Source organism: Nannobrachium achirus (genome assembly GCF_963921795.1).
Source record: "Nannobrachium achirus genome assembly, chromosome: 13".
In the NCBI taxonomy this organism is placed as follows: Eukaryota; Metazoa; Chordata; class Actinopteri; order Myctophiformes; family Myctophidae; genus Nannobrachium; species Nannobrachium achirus.
The window spans coordinates 2,076,861-2,095,154 of record NC_137833.1 but is presented as its reverse complement, the minus strand read 5'-3'; the positions used below and the strand labels follow the sequence as shown (position 1 = coordinate 2,095,154).

The following is an 18,294-nucleotide window of genomic DNA, read 5'->3' as shown; positions in this document are numbered from 1 at the left end:
CCTCAGTCCACTGTGAACTCCCTCTGAACACCTGAGAGCTCCACAGTCCACTGTGGAACTCCTTCTGAACACCTGAGAGTTCCTCAGTCCACTGTGGAACTCCCTGTGAACACCTGAGAGTTCCACAGTCCACTGTGGAACTCCCTGTGAACACCTGAGAGCTCCTCAGTCCACTGTGGAACTCCCTCTGAACACCTGAGAGTTCCTCAGTCCACTGTGGAACTCCCTCTGAACACCTGAGAGTTCCACAGTCCACTGTGGAACTCCCTCTGAACACCTGAGAGTTCCTCAGTCCACTGTGGAACTCCCTCTGAACACCTGAGAGTTCCTCAGTCCACTGTGGAACTCCTTCTGAACACCTGAGAGTTCCTCAGTCCACTGTGGAACTCCCTCTGAACACCTGAGAGCTCCACAGTCCACTGTGGAACTCCCTCTGAACACCTGAGAGTTCCACAGTCCACTGTGGAACTCCCTCTGAACACCTGAGAGTTCCACAGTCCACTGTGGAACTCCCTCTGAACACCTGAGAGCTCCACAGTCCACTGTGGAACTCCTTCTGAACACCTGAGAGTTCCTCAGTCCACTGTGGAACTCCCTCTGAACACCTGAGAGTTCCACAGTCCACTGTGGAACTCCCTCTGAACACCTGAGAGCTCCACAGTCCACTGTCCACAGTCCACCAGTTTCCGCCTAAAGCGCAGAAACCACTAGAAGAAGTGGCGTTGCTTTGATTTGGTTCCCTCCGTTTGTTTCCCCAATCCCTATTAAAATGCTCCAGTAGCCTAGTGTAGTCTTGCCAGTCGCTACGAGTTGGACTAAAAGATGCATATACCAAACGAATTGTTCAAAAGCAAAACTACTCCGCATCAAGGAGTTTATTAGGTAGGCTCTAAAGGTGTGTCCTTGAGCGCTGGGGAATATTTTGGGTTAAAACTGAATCCGGTTTGTTCTTTCCGGCAAATTGTAGTCCTTTGAGCACTACAACATGACGTGTTGTGGTTTCCACTCCAGACCGGATACAACCCCAAAAAGTGAAGTGATCCCAGACTAGAGGCAGAAGGGAGAACTCTCCCCTCTTTCAGGCTTTGACAGGGTTTTGTGCAAAGACGAGCCGATCTACAAGTCCACAATGCATCTCTGATGCAACACATTGTGGGCTTGTAGATTCTGCGGTTTGCCACGCGACACCGCCATACAAGGAGGAATAAATCAGCAGCATCGCAGCCTGCCTGTAACTTCACTTCACTAAAGATTCTTCCAACTTCCATCACAGCACACCAGCACATTGATTGTTGGAGCAATGTGTCTCCATTCTCCAGATAAGACCGGGCTTGTAACCATTACAGCTTTATTAACATTAGGCTATAGAATTATATAAAATAAGTATGAATCATTAATTTGATCATGCAAGAGAGTGCATTTCTCAGCACCATCAGACGGCACATAGGCCTGTATAGAAAGAAATAGACTTCTGCTGTGTCTGAATTAAGTTTTACTTCATACAATATTTTATATTAAAAATAATATAGGCCTACAGCCACAAATCAATAGGTTGGAATGCATATCGATCCTATGTGATGTTTTTAAACGACTATTTGAAGTCTTTTTTTTCTTTTGCTATATATAACTGTACTTCCGGTATCGGTATTGGCGATATTGACCCCAAAATATTGCACATCGTATCGAATTGGAACAAATGCTATCAGCACACCACTAAACTGGAAGTGAATCAAACACAGCCCTGTCATAGGGCAGCAGAGGATGATTGGTGGAGGAATCAGCCAGCTGACCAATGAAGCCACAGGGGGCGGGGCAACCAGGTGATGGGTTGATCAGCAGCAGATGGGATGATTAGCAGATGATTGGTGACATGACTGACATCAGGCCTGTAGAGAATGACAGAGGAAGGAGAGAGAGAGAGATGGACAGAGCTAATAAACAGTGGAATGATACAAAGTGGACTATACCAACCCAGTGGAAGGTGTTTGTAAAGTGGAACGATACAAACACAGTGGCTCAGGGGTAGAGTTGCCGTCTTAGAACAGGGAGGGTTCCCAGTTCGATCCCGGGCTCCCCCAGAGTTAGTGTGGAAGAGTCCTTGAGCAAGACTCTGAACCCCTAACTGCTCCTGATGCGCAGGTTGGTGCCAAGCATGGTTTCCTCTGACATCGGTGTATGAATGTGTGTGTGAATGGGTGAATGTAATGAATGTGTGTGTGAATGGGTGAATGTAATGTAACGTAACAGAGACAAATGTGTTTCCCCTTTTCAATACCATAGGCTACAGTATACATAATGTTTAATATGGTCATTGGTAAATTATGTTTATTTGTGTGATCTCAATCTTACAATAACAGGACAAAGTAACTTAGCTTTGTAATCCACAGGATAGGAATATGTTCTATTAAAATGTCTTTACTATCTAACGAGAGTTAATGCTTTATTTGTAAACTATTAGCCATTGACCAATTGTAAAGACACCATGGCTATTGCCTACTTGAAGATTGTTATTGTATGGTTACATAAGAATGGTATAATAATAATTCATGCAAGACGATTACTATAGTAATTTGAAGAAGTCTCTCCATGCAGGGTCAGCTAAACTCGATTGTAGAAAGCGGTCTGAGGGGTTCTGGGTGCAGATTCAGAGTATAATCAAGTGCAAAGTTATAATCCACACTCACAATGTCAGGTATAAGAGTCTAGGCCGTAGTTACACTGATGACGGCCTGGCCGAAACACGTCTGTTTGCCTGCTGCTGCTGACATTTCATTAAAAAAAGACTCTTATACCTGACATTGTGAGTGCACCTTAAAGGAGTAGTTCACTCCCCAAATGACTTTGTTTCTATTGATTACTCACGCCATGGAGACTTGAGTTCAATAATATTTTTGGGTATTTGTCGCATTCGTAAGACAATAATTTAATCACAATAAATGTACCCCCATTGATTCCGGATGGAGTGTAATGCATTTGGGTCCCCATCAATGGGGGTAAATGTACTAAAAATGTAGCCTAGTTCCAGACCCTGAATCGCTAGCCACACCCCTTTAAATTTTTGTTTCGGCGATTCAGGGGTCTAGAATTCCTCTCATTGAAGAGGCCTTCCTCGTTCGAAAATCCGTACGGCGAATCAGCGTCGTGAATCAGCGTCTTGTGATCAGCGTGGGTGGGGGTTTCCCAGAACTCATGTGCATTTCCAAGTAAACCAGCGCCGCCGCCGTACCGTGCATCGCGGTAAAATGCGATTGTATCGATCTCGCTATGAAACACCAGTAGCAGGCATGTTATGTTGTGTTTGATTACTAGTTCGTAGTGCTCCTATTCTGCCTGTTTCTTTGGTTAGCAAAGCACTAGCAAGCAACAGGCTAGCCACTAGCCAGCCACACATAACAACAACACCACTACATCATCTGCTTTGCTGCTCTTTGGCAACGCCCATCCTTGAAATTGCCTTGGATGAGACAAAGTTCAGACTGAATAATGGAGTGAAACGAAATGTCAATTCAGGCTGATGTCAGGCTACTAAAAATGTATATTGTTTTTGTCTTAGGAATGTCTCCATGGCGTCCATTCATCCAAAGGTCTCTAAAAAGTGGCAACGTTTGTTTTTTTAACGTCGGCAAGACGCATGGAGAGAACGTGGTTCACTCCACTCCCCCCACCCCCATAGAGAGAACGTGGTTCACTCCACTCCCCCCACCCCCATAGAGAGAACGTGGTTCACTCCACTCCCCCCACCCCCATAGAGAGAACGTGGTTCACTCCACTCCCCCCACCCCCATAGAGAGAACGTGGTTCACTCCACTCCCCCCACCCCCATAGAGAGAACGTGGTTCACTCCACTCCCCCCACCCCCATAGAGAGAACGTGGTTCACTCCACTCCCCCCACCCCCATAGAGAGAACGTGGTTCACTCCACTCCCCCCCACCCCCATAGAGAGAACGTGGTTCACTCCACTCCCCCCCACCCCCATAGAGAGAACGTGGTTCACTCCACTCCCCCCACCCCACATACTCCACTCCCCCCCCATAGAGAGAACGTGGTTCACTCCACTCCCCCCCACCCCCATAGAGAGAACGTGGTTCACTCCACTCCCCCCACCCCCATAGAGAGAACGTGGTTCACTCCACTCCCCCCACCCCACATACTCCACTCCCCCCCCATAGAGAGAACGTGGTCCACTCCACTCCCCCCCACCCCCATAGAGAGAACGTGGTTCACTCCACTCCCCCCACCCCCATAGAGAGAACGTGGTTCACTCCACTCCCCCCCACCCCCATAGAGAGAACGTGGTTCACTCCACTCCCCCCACCCCCATAGAGAGAACGTGGTTCACTCCACTCCCCCCCACCCCCATAGAGAGAACGTGGTTCACTCCACTCCCCCCACCCCCATAGAGAGAACGTGGTTCACTCCACTCCCCCCACCCCACATACTCCACTCCCCCCCCATAGAGAGAACGTGGTTCACTCCACTCCCCCCCACCCCCATAGAGAGAACGTGGTTCACTCCACTCCCCCCCACCCCCATAGAGAGAACGTGGTTCACTCCACTCCCCCCACCCCACATACTCCACTCCCCCCCCATAGAGAGAACGTGGTTCACTCCACTCCCCCCACCCCCATAGAGAGAACGTGGTTCACTCCACTCCCCCCCACCCCCATAGAGAGAACGTGGTTCACTCCACTCCCCCCACCCCCATAGAGAACGTGGTTCACTCCACTCCCCCCACCCCCATAGAGAGAACGTGGTTCACTCCACTCCCCCACCCCCATAGAGAGAACGTGGTTCACTCCACTCCCCCCACCCCCATAGAGAGAACGTGGTTCACTCCACTCCCCCCACCCCCATAGAGAGAACGTGGTTCACTCCACTCCCCCCCACCCCCATAGAGAGAACGTGGTTCACTCCACTCCCCCCACCCCCATAGAGAGAACGTGGTTCACTCCACTCCCCCCACCCCCATAGAGAGAACGTGGTTCACTCCACTCCCCCCACCCCCATAGAGAGAACGTGGTTCACTCCACTCCCCCCCACCCCCATAGAGAGAACGTGGTTCACTCCACTCCCCCCACCCCCATAGAGAGAACGTGGTTCACTCCACTCCCCCCCACCCCCATAGAGAGAACGTGGTTCACTCCACTCCCCCCCACCCCCATAGAGAACGTGGTTCACTCCACTCCCCCCCACCCCCATAGAGAGAACGTGGTTCACTCCACTCCCCCCACCCCCATAGAGAGAACGTGGTTCACTCCACTCCCCCCACCCCCATAGAGAGAACGTGGTTCACTCCACTCCCCCCCACCCCCATAGAGAGAACGTGGTTCACTCCACTCCCCCCCACCCCCATAGAGAACGTGGTTCACTCCACTCCCCCCCACCCCCATAGAGAGAACGTGGTTCACTCCACTCCCCCCACCCCCATAGAGAGAACGTGGTTCACTCCACTCCCCCCACCCCCATAGAGAGAACGTGGTTCACTCCACTCCCCCCCACCCCCATAGAGAGAACGTGGTTCACTCCACTCCCCCCACCCCCATAGAGAGAACGTGGTTCACTCCACTCCCCCCCACCCCCATAGAGAGAACGTGGTTCACTCCACTCCCCCCACCCCCATAGAGAGAACGTGGTTCACTCCACTCCCCCCACCCCCATAGAGAGAACGTGGTTCACTCCACTCCCCCCCACCCCCATAGAGAGAACGTGGTTCACTCCTCCCCCCACCCCCATAGAGAGAACGTGGTTCACTCCACTCCCCCCACCCCACATACTCCACTCCCCCCCCATAGAGAGAACGTGGTTCACTCCACTCCCCCCCACCCCCATACCCCCACCCCCATAGAGAGAACGTGGTTCACTCCACTCCCCCCACCCCACATACTCCACTCCCCCCCCCATAGAGAGAACGTGGTTCACTCCACTCCCCCCCACCCCCATACCCCCACCCCCATAGAGAGAACGTGGTTCACTCCACTCCCCCCACCCCACATACTCCACTCCCCCCCCATAGAGAGAACGTGGTTCACTCCACTCCCCCCCACCCCCATAGAGAGAACGTGGTTCACTCCACTCCCCCCACCCCCATAGAGAGAACGTGGTTCACTCCACTCCCCCCACCCCCATAGAGAACGTGGTTCACTCCACTCCCCCCACCCCCATAGAGAGAACGTGGTTCACTCCACTCCCCCCACCCCCATAGAGAGAACGTGGTTCACTCCACTCCCCCCCACCCCCATAGAGAACGTGGTTCACTCCACTCCCCCCACCCCCATAGAGAGAACGTGGTTCACTCCTCCCCCCCACCCCCATAGAGAGAACGTGGTTCACTCCACTCCCCCCCACCCCCATAGAGAACGTGGTTCACTCCACTCCCCCCCACCCCCATAGAGAACGTGGTTCACTCCACTCCCCCCACCCCCATAGAGAGAACGTGGTTCACTCCACTCCCCCCACCCCCATAGAGAGAACGTGGTTCACTCCACTCCCCCCCCCACCCCCATAGAGAGAACGTGGTTCACTCCACTCCCCCCACCCCCATAGAGAGAACGTGGTTCACTCCACTCCCCCCCACCCCCATAGAGAGAACGTGGTTCACTCCACTCCCCCCACCCCCATAGAGAGAACGTGGTTCACTCCACTCCCCCCCACCCCCATAGAGAGAACGTGGTTCACTCCACTCCCCCCACCCCCATAGAGAGAACGTGGTTCACTCCACTCCCCCCACCCCCATAGAGAGAACGTGGTTCACTCCACTCCCCCCCACCCCCATAGAGAGAACGTGGTTCACTCCTCCCCCCACCCCCATAGAGAGAACGTGGTTCACTCCACTCCCCCCCACCCCCATAGAGAGAACGTGGTTCACTCCACTCCCCCCACCCCCATAGAGAGAACGTGGTTCACTCCACTCCCCCCCACCCCCATAGAGAGAACGTGGTTCACTCCACTCCCCCCACCCCACATACTCCACTCCCCCCCCATAGAGAGAACGTGGTTCACTCCACTCCCCCCCACCCCCATAGAGAGAACGTGGTTCACTCCACTCCCCCCACCCCCATAGAGAGAACGTGGTTCACTCCCCCCACCCCCATAGAGAGAACGTGGTTCACTCCACTCCCCCCACCCCCATAGAGAGAACGTGGTTCACTCCACTCCCCCCCACCCCCATAGAACGTGGTTCACTCCACTCCCCCCACCCCCATAGAGAGAACGTGGTTCACTCCACTCCCCCCACCCCCATAGAGAGAACGTGGTTCACTCCACTCCCCCCCACCCCCATAGAGAGAACGTGGTTCACTCCACTCCCCCCCACCCCCATAGAGAGAACGTGGTTCACTCCACTCCCCCCACCCCCATAGAGAGAACGTGGTTCACTCCACTCCCCCCACCCCCATAGAGAGAACGTGGTTCACTCCACTCCCCCCCACCCCCATAGAGAGAACGTGGTTCACTCCACTCCCCCCACCCCCATAGAGAGAACGTGGTTCACTCCACTCCCCCCCACCCCCATAGAGAGAACGTGGTTCACTCCACTCCCCCCACCCCCATAGAGAGAACGTGGTTCACTCCACTCCCCCCCACCCCCATAGAGAGAACGTGGTTCACTCCACTCCCCCCACCCCCATAGAGAGAACGTGGTTCACTCCACTCCCCCCCACCCCCATAGAGAGAACGTGGTTCACTCCACTCCCCCCACCCCCATAGAGAGAACGTGGTTCACTCCACTCCACTCCCCCCACCCCCATAGAGAGAACGTGGTTCACTCCACTCCCCCCACCCCCGGGTGGTTTCTATTTGCTGCTGCTGTGCTCAGATCTGTCATTAATGTGAGTACCGTTTCCATACCCGCTGTGGGCCCAGACCGGATCAGCAACCTGCAAAGATCAGAATCCTGCCAGGAAGTTCAACGGTCATTCTTTGTTACCTTTTTCTGCCTAGTCTTGTCGTCACCAGGCTTTCTCTGGGGAAAGCCTGCTATTCGTTTACATCAGCTTTACAGAATAGTTTGTTTTTTTTTCTTTTTGTTTTATTATTCAAACATTATTTACAAAAAAAGTCCCTTTTGCTCCAGATAGCTATAATCCCAGCAGAACAGACTGAAAACAATAAAAAAAAAAAAAAAAAAAAAAGAAAGAAAACACAGTTGAATATAATACAAAACCCTTGTACAAAATCACTAGATCAGGGGTCTTCAACGTTTTCAGGCCAAGGACCCCTTAATTGAGAGAGAGATGAAGCAGGGACCCCCCACAATTTGTTTTCGTATATTCCATATCGTGTCATCGTTTGACAGCACAATCATCAGTGTATTTTGGATTCATGTCAATTTGTGTTTTCAGATATTTACTTGAACCATCAATACTTAACAATCGTGACCTTTCACTCTGTACTTAGTCTGCTCTTTTTCCCCTCTACACCAAACCTTTTTTGCTGAAAATAGCCGATCTACAAGCTCACAACGCCTCGCAGCATGAGGCGATGTGAGCTTGTAGATCGTCTATTTTTGGCCAAAGTTCTCAGAATAAGGACGTTAGGTTTGTGTTTAACGAGCGCTAAGAGTTGAGGCATTACATTTTGTATAACACAGCTTTTAGATCGGCTATTTTCACAGTTTCTGCCTCTATTTGACAATTTTGTCCAATGACTAATTTGTCGTTTTAGAGGTCCTAAAATTGTCACTTTAGAAATGTGCAGATACCCTCTATACACTTAAACTTTATGTTGGTTTGTTTACTGTTGAGAGAGAAAACAATGTTGCACATTAAGTTAATCATCTGGGGACCCCCCTGGGGGTCCTGACCCACTGGACAAAACAGTCAAAGCAGATAAAGTGATGCTTCATCAAATCCTATTCAACACAACATGTTGTGATTTAGAGGAGCTATAGTCAACCTTTTCTTGAAAAACGGATGCCAAAATAAAAATAATGTTTTGAAAATATTTTATAAAAATATAAGCTTCATATGTGTTTCAATTCAAAAATGACCACAAAAAGCGTAAACTAATGATAAAATAATCATTTTGGCCATTGTCAGACCGACACTTTGTTTTCATTCTAGTCTATTCTTTGATAGTGTTAGACTAGGATGTAAACAAAGTGTCGGCCCGACAATGGCCAAATGATTATTTTATTATTTTACACTTTTTGTGGTCATTTTTTAATTGAAACACATATATGAAGCTTATTTTTTTATAAAATATTTTCGAAACATTATTTTTATTTTAGCATCTGTTTTTCAAGAAAAAGTTGACCATAGCTCCTTAAAGTCGAAACCTCACTCTGTTCAACTGTAGCAATAAAAGCTTTTGAGTTAAACAGAGCACTATTTGAAGCACGAGCTGCCATTTGATCGTCACTACTGACATGGAATGTAGAATCACACTGATGTCTTTAGAAAAGATAAAATAACATAAAATAAAATAAAAGACAATGTACTTTTGGTTTTATTCGACGGTAGATATGCTATATTAGTCTAACAGGTTAGTTCTTTGCCGTGTATTATCAGATAAGTATCATTAGTCATCGTTAAAGGCAGCAAGAACAAAGTAACAAATCCAAACTGCGACGTTAACCACTTGAACCCTTACCGCGCCATTTTTCAGGAGCAGATCTACAAGCTGACAACGCGAGCTTGTAGATCTGCCATTTAAAAAAAAAAATAACACATCCACTGCCACGACCTTGGTATCACGCCCAGAGACATGTCAACAGGTTACCACGGTAACCGATAGCCCCCGCACGACGGCGGCCGTGAGTGAGCGAAAAAAAACTCAATTTCCCACAATGCCTCGCGGAATACTACATTCGGGGACTTCCAGCTCCCGCTGCATTGTATTCATCCTGGCTTGCAGAAACATGGATATAATTATCTCCACTTCTTTCCGCACATCGCCTGTTTGGTCAAAAACTTAGACATCATTAGACATCTTAGATCATCGCGGTTGTATTTTTTTTTCTTCTCCGTCTAAAAGAAAGGTCTTTGAGCGGCCGTGAACGGCGCCACCGAATATCTAACCTCGAGATCCAGGCATTTCAAAGAGAAAAGCCTGGGCTAGCGCCTGTAACTGTGGTTCACCACATTTTAATTGTATATAACATATACCATAATTTCCGGACTATAAGGCGCACTTAAAAGCCTTTAATTTTCTCAAAAAACTACAGTGCACCTTATAGTCCAGTGCGCCTTATATATGGATCAGATCTGTCGGGGCCATAGAATGTCCACGTTAGGTTAGACCATTGGTTCTCAAATGGGGGTACGTGTACCCCTTGGGGTACGCAGAGGTACTACAGGGGGTACTTAATGGAAAATGTTACGTTAAAACATTGAGAAATGTATGTGCATGTGCCGCTCCGTAGTGTTAAGCCAAATTAAGTACGAATTATTGTTACTGAATGGAAAACAGACTACTTTTTATTTTCAACATATTGACGTAAAAAACAAACAAACAGTGTTTTCAGTATTTTCTAGTCAAAATGTTGATGTCGATTAAAGGGGGTACTTGGATTCAGCAATCAGGAAAAGGGGATACTGAAGCCCAAAAGGTTTGAAAACCACTGGGTTAGACTACCGAAAATCTGGTAGATATGATAGGAATGGCAGTGAAAGCACTGAAAACAGAGAGGGACCCTGGTATAGAGCCGTGGGGGACTCCTGGTCAACCCAGGGTTAAGTGGTTTACGTTTCAGCTTGGCTGTTATTCGTCTCTCAAAGGACAACTTTAGTTTTTTACAACAAGGCTTCATATTTTACATTGTAATCAGAAAAAACAAAAGATGAGCGTTAAAATGTTTTCATTTACAGCTTTCTATCGTTTTAGCGATTTTGATTTCAGTGGGTGGGTGGGTGGGGGGGGGGGCATGCGTACAAGTGGATATTATAATTATGTCTTTTTAGACGCAGTAAGCCAAGGATTGCTTTATACCTACTGTATTTACAGTAGCACTACCAGCCCCCATAAGTCACATCTGCCTATGAAAGAGTGTGTTGCATCTTAGGAATGGGCTTATTGTGCCTAAACAGACATATTTAGCCACTTGTACGCATGAAACACACTGAAATCAAAATCGTTAAAAATCGCTAAAACGATAGAAAGCAGTAAATGAAAACATTTTAACACTCTTTTATTTGTTCTATTTACGATCTAAAATATGAACCCTTGTTGTAAAAAAAGTTTTCCTTTGATTTGTTCTGTGATTTAAGTAAAACAAGTAAAAAAAGAAAGAAAAAGAAAGTCTTTACACAAAATAAACACAATAAATGCAACCAGCGGAGGGGGCGGGGCATGGAGAGGAGGAGGCGGGGCATGGAGAGGAGGGGCGGGTCAGAGAGAGGAAGAGGAAGAAGGCACTTCTGTCCATCGGCGACGAGCGGAGGCGGTTCCCATGGCGACCGATGATGCTCCTCCTTCTGGCCTAATAGCGTCGGCCCGGGAAATTAGTGACACGATGGTTCCGTGTGATACAAGCACCTCGTACATGAGAAGTCAGTCTGTGCCATGTTCCACATGTAGTACAGGGGCTAATACAAATGTTGGGACCACCCAAGGTGACCGTAAAATGTTTGGATTTTCTTATTCGTACATGTCTTTAGTTTATATTTTGGTATGATAACCCTTTCTGAGAAGTAGCTTAATTGATGTTGTCACCCGCGAGAGTCGGTGTCCCCTAAAACGTGTGAAAAGTGATCATCCCTTTTTCAAACCACTAAACCGTTGTGTTTTTAGCGCAAGGAATGTTTCTCGTGCAAAACAGATGCTTGCAATGGATTCAGAATCATGAAAACCCCCTAGTTTGACCCCTCATATGCTGCTTAAAGCAGATTATTTTTTACCTTGTTTTCCCTGTAATGTAAAGTTAATGGGACACCGACTCTAGCGGCTGATAACATCAATTAAGCTACTTCTCAGAAAGGGTTATCATACCAAAATATAAACTAGAGGCATGTATGAAGACAAAAATGTAAAAAAAAACGTACGGTCACCTTGGGTGGTACCAATTCGTGAAAATATCAGTATTAGCCCCTGTTCTATAACCACGTTTTGTCAAAGTCAATGAGACCCCAACTTTTTTGTGAAAATAGCAGATCTACATGCTCACAACGCCTCGCGTAGATCTGCCATTTTCACAATTTCTGCCTCTATATATTTGACAATTTGGTCAATGTTTAATTTGACATTTTAGAGGTGTAAAAAAGTCCTTAAATTGTCACTTTAGAAATCTACAGATACCCTCTATACACTTAAACTATTATGTTGGTTTGTTTACTGTTGAGTTTGTACACTCTCAGAGTTACAGACCCGTAAGGGTCCATTTGGTCCTATTTCTACACTCAGAGTTACAGACCCGTAAGGGTCCATTTAGGACCTCTCGCTGGTCCCCAGACCGCATATTGAGAACCAGTAGTCTAGAACACATGATGATGATGATGAAGATGAAGATGTCACAGAGAAGGAAGATTGGAGGTTTCTGTAATTCCCCCAGACCGCCACCAGGGGGGAGGGGGGGGGGGGCATACTGCATGTGACCCCACCCTGGATGAGGGAGGGTGTCATTTCCTCCTGAAGGGTGTTCGGGGTGGGGGTGGGGGGTGGGTCAGTAGGTGAACTTGACCTTCTCGATGTCACCGATTAACGTCCGCGCCAAGTAGATGCCGAACATCTGAGGAAGAAAGAACAAACGTTACGGTCACCAAAGTACAGTGGTTCTCAACCTTTGGGTCGGGAGGGAGGGACCCCCAGAGGGACCCCCAGATGTTTAGCTAAATGTTAACATTGTTTTCTCACTCAACTTTTTTCCATTTAAACTTTTTTAACATTTTATCACACATCGCCACAGTGGGGGAGGGGTTGTGTGAGCTTGTAGATCGGCTATTCTCTCAACAACACTCCTTTGTAATCCTGCTGTATTCTTAACCTTCTAAATAACTGCAGCTGCACCACGACTAACAGGTGGTACACATTTATTTTGGTGTGTTGGTTTATTGGCAAGACACTGGAAAATACCACTACGTCCCAACTAGGAGCAAACAATCCCCTATGCAGGCTGCGCACAACATTTTAACAATGAATTTTGGCGAAAGGGCCTTTCTGTGTGGAGTTTGCATGTTCTCCCCGTGTCTCCTAGGGTAGATACCCTCACAAAAACTTCAAAAATAATGCCTCTCCCTGGCCAGCCGGGGCGCCTGATGGAGGGGAAAGGAACTGGTTGGAATAACATGTTCCTTCCCCGCGCTACGTCCAAACCAGGGAAATCCCCCCTGTCAGGTGAAAAGAAACAACTTGGACTCCTCATGCATAGAAGGAAGCATGAGGTCAGTCCGTTGTCTCCCCAGGCGCGGCAGAGTAGGCCTGTCACGATATGACATTTTACATGACGATTAATTGTCACTCAAATAATTGGCGATTAACGTGTTTTTGTCGTTGACAATTACATTTCTGTTTGGTTTTTAGGCTTTGAAGTTGTACATGGGTAGATATGACACATACCCTAAATATACAAAGAAATTACTGACATATTTGACAACTTACTACTTAAAAAATAACTTTGATAGTGGAAATAGCCGATCTACAAGCTCACAACGCGTCGCGATGCTCGGTGAAAGAAGTGGTGCCGAGCCTCGAGCCACCCAGCGGCCACCGCAGACACAACGGTTCACAACCTGGAAATAAGCAGCGGCCGAGTTGGATGCACTTTATTCCATGCCAAAAATAGTGTATTTTGCAGGTTGGGTAGGGTGCTGAGGGGTTCACCACCGTGGAGAATAGACTTTCAACAATGCAAAACTATCTTTGGTTTGGTGAGTAGTGGAGTAGTTTAGTTTATTTTGACTGAAGTTGAGCGCTGGTAGGGGCTGAGAAAACACGGTCTATTCATTTGTCGACGGGTCTGTCACTGGAGGTGACGCTCTGACAGAGCGTCTACCCCACTCTGACATGGACCAGAGCTAGGGTAGGGTTATATACTAGGGGTAGGGTATAGGGTTATATACTAGGGGTAGGGTATAGGGTTATATAGTGTAGGTACCTGTAACAGGGAGATGACTATGAACACAATGGCCACGGTGTACAGGTTAGGGGTAGGGTTATATACTAGGGGTAGGGTATAGGGTTATATACTAGGGGTAGGGTATAGGGTTATATACTAGGGGTAGGGTATAGGGTTATATAGTGTAGGTACCTGTAGCAGGGAGATGACTATGAACACTATGGCCACGGTGTACAGGGTAGGGGTAGGGGTAGGGTTATATACCTGTAGCAGGGAGATGACTATGAACACGATGGCCACGGTGTACAGGTTTCCAGGCAGCCAGTCTTCCAGAGCAGGGATGCAGCCTTTGGTGTAAATATACTGGTCCCATGAGCTCTGGAACACACATACACACTGTGTAAATATACTGGTCCCATGAGCTCTGGAACACACATACACACTGTGTAAATATACTGGTCCCATGAGCTCTGGAACACAACACACATACACACTGTGTAAATATACTGGTCCCATGAGCTCTGGAACACAACACACATACACACTATGTAAATATACTGGTCCCATGAGCTCTGGAACACACATACACACTGTGTAAATATACTGGTCCCATGAGCTCTGGAACACACATACACACTATGTAAATATACTGGTCCCATGAGCTCTGGAACACACATACACACTATGTAAATATACTGGTCCCATGAGCTCTGGAACACACATACACACTGTGTAAATATACTGGTCCCAGGAGCTCTGGAACACACATACACACTGTGTAAATATACTGGTCCCATGAGCTCTGGAACACACATACACACTATGTAAATATACTGGTCCCAGGAGCTCTGGAACACACATACACACTATGTAAATATACTGGTCCCATGAGCTCTGGAACACACATACACACTATGTAAATATACTGGTCCCAGGAGCTCTGGAACACACATACACACTATGTAAATATACTGGTCCCATGAGCTCTGGAACACAACACACATACACACTGTGTAAATATACTGGTCTAGAACACACATACACAACATACCACACTGTTACACTGTGTTACAACAACCAGAACTAAATGAACACACACACATAGGGCTGTCACGACTATGACATTATACATGACGATTAATTGTCACTCAAATAATTGTGATTAACAATTATTATTATTATATATGTTTTTTGTCGTAGACCAATCATAGCTTCATTTCTGTTTGGCTTTTAGGCTTTGAATTTGCAAAGGCAGATGAAAAAAAGAGTTGAGCCGGAAGGCAAAGCTCTCTGTCTACCGAGCAATCTTCCTTCCTACTCTCACCTATGGTCATGAAGTGTGGGTCATGACCCAAAGTATAAGGTCTCGGGTGCAAACGGCCGAAATAAGTTTCCTCAGACGGGTGGCTGGTATCTCCAATAGAGATAGGGTGAGAAGTTCAATCACCCGAGAGAGACTTGGAGTAAAACCGCTGCTCCTTCACTTCAAAGGAGTCAGCTTAGGTGGTTGGGGCATCTAGTACGGATGCCCCCCAAGCGCCTTCCTAGGAAGGTCCTCAATGCGCGTCCCACTGGGAGGAGACCCCGTGGCAGACCAAAGACCAGATGGAAGGATTATATCTCCAAACTGGCTTGGGAACGCCTCGGTATACTCCCTGAGGGAGTGGAGGAAGTTGCTCGGGATAAGGAAATCTGGAGGTCTCAGTTGGAACCCCGCGACCTGATTCCGGATAAGCGGTTGAAGATGGATGGATGGATGGACACATATAGATCTGCTATTTTTTCAACATGGAAACGATTATGACAAAATTACTGTGATTGTCAAATAACTGCAATTATGGAACACTTATGACAGGCCTAACAACACCACACCCATTCAGACTCATTCGTTCATTTCATGGACTTTAACTATGACCAAGAATGTTTGTCCACTTGCCTTTTTTGACTGACTAAAAACGAAATAAAAACTGAGCTATGATGACAAAAACCATGACTAGATATTAGGGATGCCCCGATCAGGGTTTTTTTGCTCCCGATCCGATACCGATCAAATATTATTGCTTCCGATTCGATCCCGATCTTTCCCGATCCGATCTTTTGGCAAGGCATTAAGAAAAAAAAAATCTATTCATTCTATCACTTAGTGCAGCACTGAATCAACAAATTAAAAACAAAGCTTATGAGTAGTGTATAGTGATATAGGCCTACTAGTGCAGTGTTTCTCAATCATTGTGCAGCGGACCTTTGGTGTGGCCTTTGAAATTTGGCAGTGAAGTCACGATTTAAGGACTTTTAACACCTTCTAAGCCACGGGGAGCCCCTTAATGTTAAAACCGTACTATATCGCACATCCCCCCAGGGACTCTCAGCCACGCCGTACATTCCCGGACTTTGTCTTTAAAACCGGAATAAAAGCTTTTGATCCGAAAATCGGCGATCGTCTAACCTTCCCTAGTCACCACTCGTGCACTGATAGCTCATGCAGACCGTGCATGAAGCAGAGGTGACGTCAGCGCCTCTCCTTCTCCAAGGCTACTCCCAGCCATCCGTTTGCTGTCTGCACACTCGAGCTCCTACAGCAGCCATGCTTGGGGCTATGCTAGCGAAACTTTTCAGTTCTGTTCTTCAGTCACACATGGACTATTTGCGGGGACATTTACGTGAAAGGATCGCGCACGCGAAACGCACGGGGACATCGACGATCGGCCAAAACCCCCATTCTATCCCAACGGAAATCGAGAAAATCATGGTGAGTTACTGGCCTGGGAAAAAAAGAAAAAGAAAAAACAGCGGCGCTGTTCAAGATGGAGGGGCTGCGGGGTCATGTTTATAAACATAATATTATGTCTCAGATCACAATACAATAATAGAAATGTCACGGCTAATCTACCAACCACCATTCTATTTCGGACGTCAAGGTGTTAAAACCTGTTTAATATCTCAAAAAATAAAATAAAATAGACCATTACAGCATCAAAAATAATCAACAAACTATATAAAAACTGGTAAAACATTGGCCATTTTTAAAGTTGAAACAAAATAAGTTAAGAACCAATTAACCAGTCTGCTTGAAAAGTATGCATCTGTAGCAGCTAGTTGACAGTGCAGAGAGACATAATTGCCTTCCTTTGATCCATTAACAAGGGGCCAATTACTACTTATTGGCATCAGCTGCCAGCTGGACACAGAGTCTGACACAATCACCTCCCCTCAGCAGGGCTCCCCTCAGCAGGGTTTGTCTCATTTCTCCAAAAGCCCTTGAATATGATTGAAAATGATTAAGGATTACTGTGATTATGGTAAGCTTACATTTCATATCACATTCACCTTACCTGTAACTTTCAGTACTCCCCGAAAATATAAAAAAAAAAAAAAAAAAAAAAAAAAATCCCGATCTCCGATCTTATAAAAACGGCCATATCGGCGGCCGATCCGATCACGTGATTGGGATCGGGCAACACTACTAGATATATTGACTACTGCGTCAACACTTATAAACCAGGTAAAAATGTCAGTGGAGAAGAGATCCAGTAACACTAAGACGAGTCATTTTATGCTTGGCTGCGTGTGGCTCACGCTCTGAAAACAGATGATCTAGCGACGCGTTGTGAGCTTGTAGATCAGTTATGAGAGCTCTAAAACCATTCAACAATGGAGGCTCTATGACCATTTAGCCCCGCCTCCAATTACAACAGTTCTGCTGTGACATGGAAAAGACACGGTCACCTGCAGCAAGGGTTTTCAAAGTGGGTGACGGGGCACCCTGGGGTGACGGGGCACCCTGGGGTGACGTGACGGCAGTCCAGGGGTGACGGGGCACCCTGGGGTGCCGTGACGGCGGTCCAGGGGTGACGGGGCACCCTGGGGTGCCGTGACGGCAGTCCAGGGGTGACGGGGCACCCTGTGGTGACGGGGCACCCTGGGGTGCCGTGACGGCAGTCCAGGGGTGCCACGAGATCATTTGATAATATTTGGAATTTATTTGGACACTTGAAAAAATATTTAGTATAATTTTAAACTTGAAGTACAAAGTTATTTTCAGTCAGTTCTAACCAAAATGGCTATTATCTCAACCTTTTCCTCGCAACATAATCACTAAAATATCGTCACTGTCGGGCAGAAACCTCGTATCTCCAAGTGTCAAATGTGTGCGTCTTTTGGTAAAGCAAAGCCCTGCTTCATCATACAAGACTGTCGCACAAAACTAGTGAAAACAGCTGATCTACAAGTAAAAATTATAAAAATGTAGGGATGCCTCGGATTAAAAAAATATTTATGGGGTGCCCCGAGACAAAAAGGTTTGGGA

General features: G+C 47.3%; 1 protein-coding gene across 1 annotated transcript in view; it reads right to left on the bottom strand.

Moving 5' to 3' along the window:
* Positions 1-12,430: 12,430 nt before the first annotated feature.
* Positions 12,431-18,294, bottom strand: part of tspan14 (tetraspanin 14) — a 32,392-nt gene continuing 26,528 nt past the window's right edge. Inside the window, exons 8-9 of the mRNA XM_080739723.1 lie at positions 14,253-14,366; positions 12,431-12,662 (exon numbers count right to left, since the gene is read on the bottom strand). Coding sequence (XP_080595849.1) covers positions 12,597-12,662; positions 14,253-14,366 — 180 coding nt within the window. The 3' untranslated portion in view covers positions 12,431-12,596. The remainder of the gene's footprint in view (positions 12,663-14,252; positions 14,367-18,294) is intronic.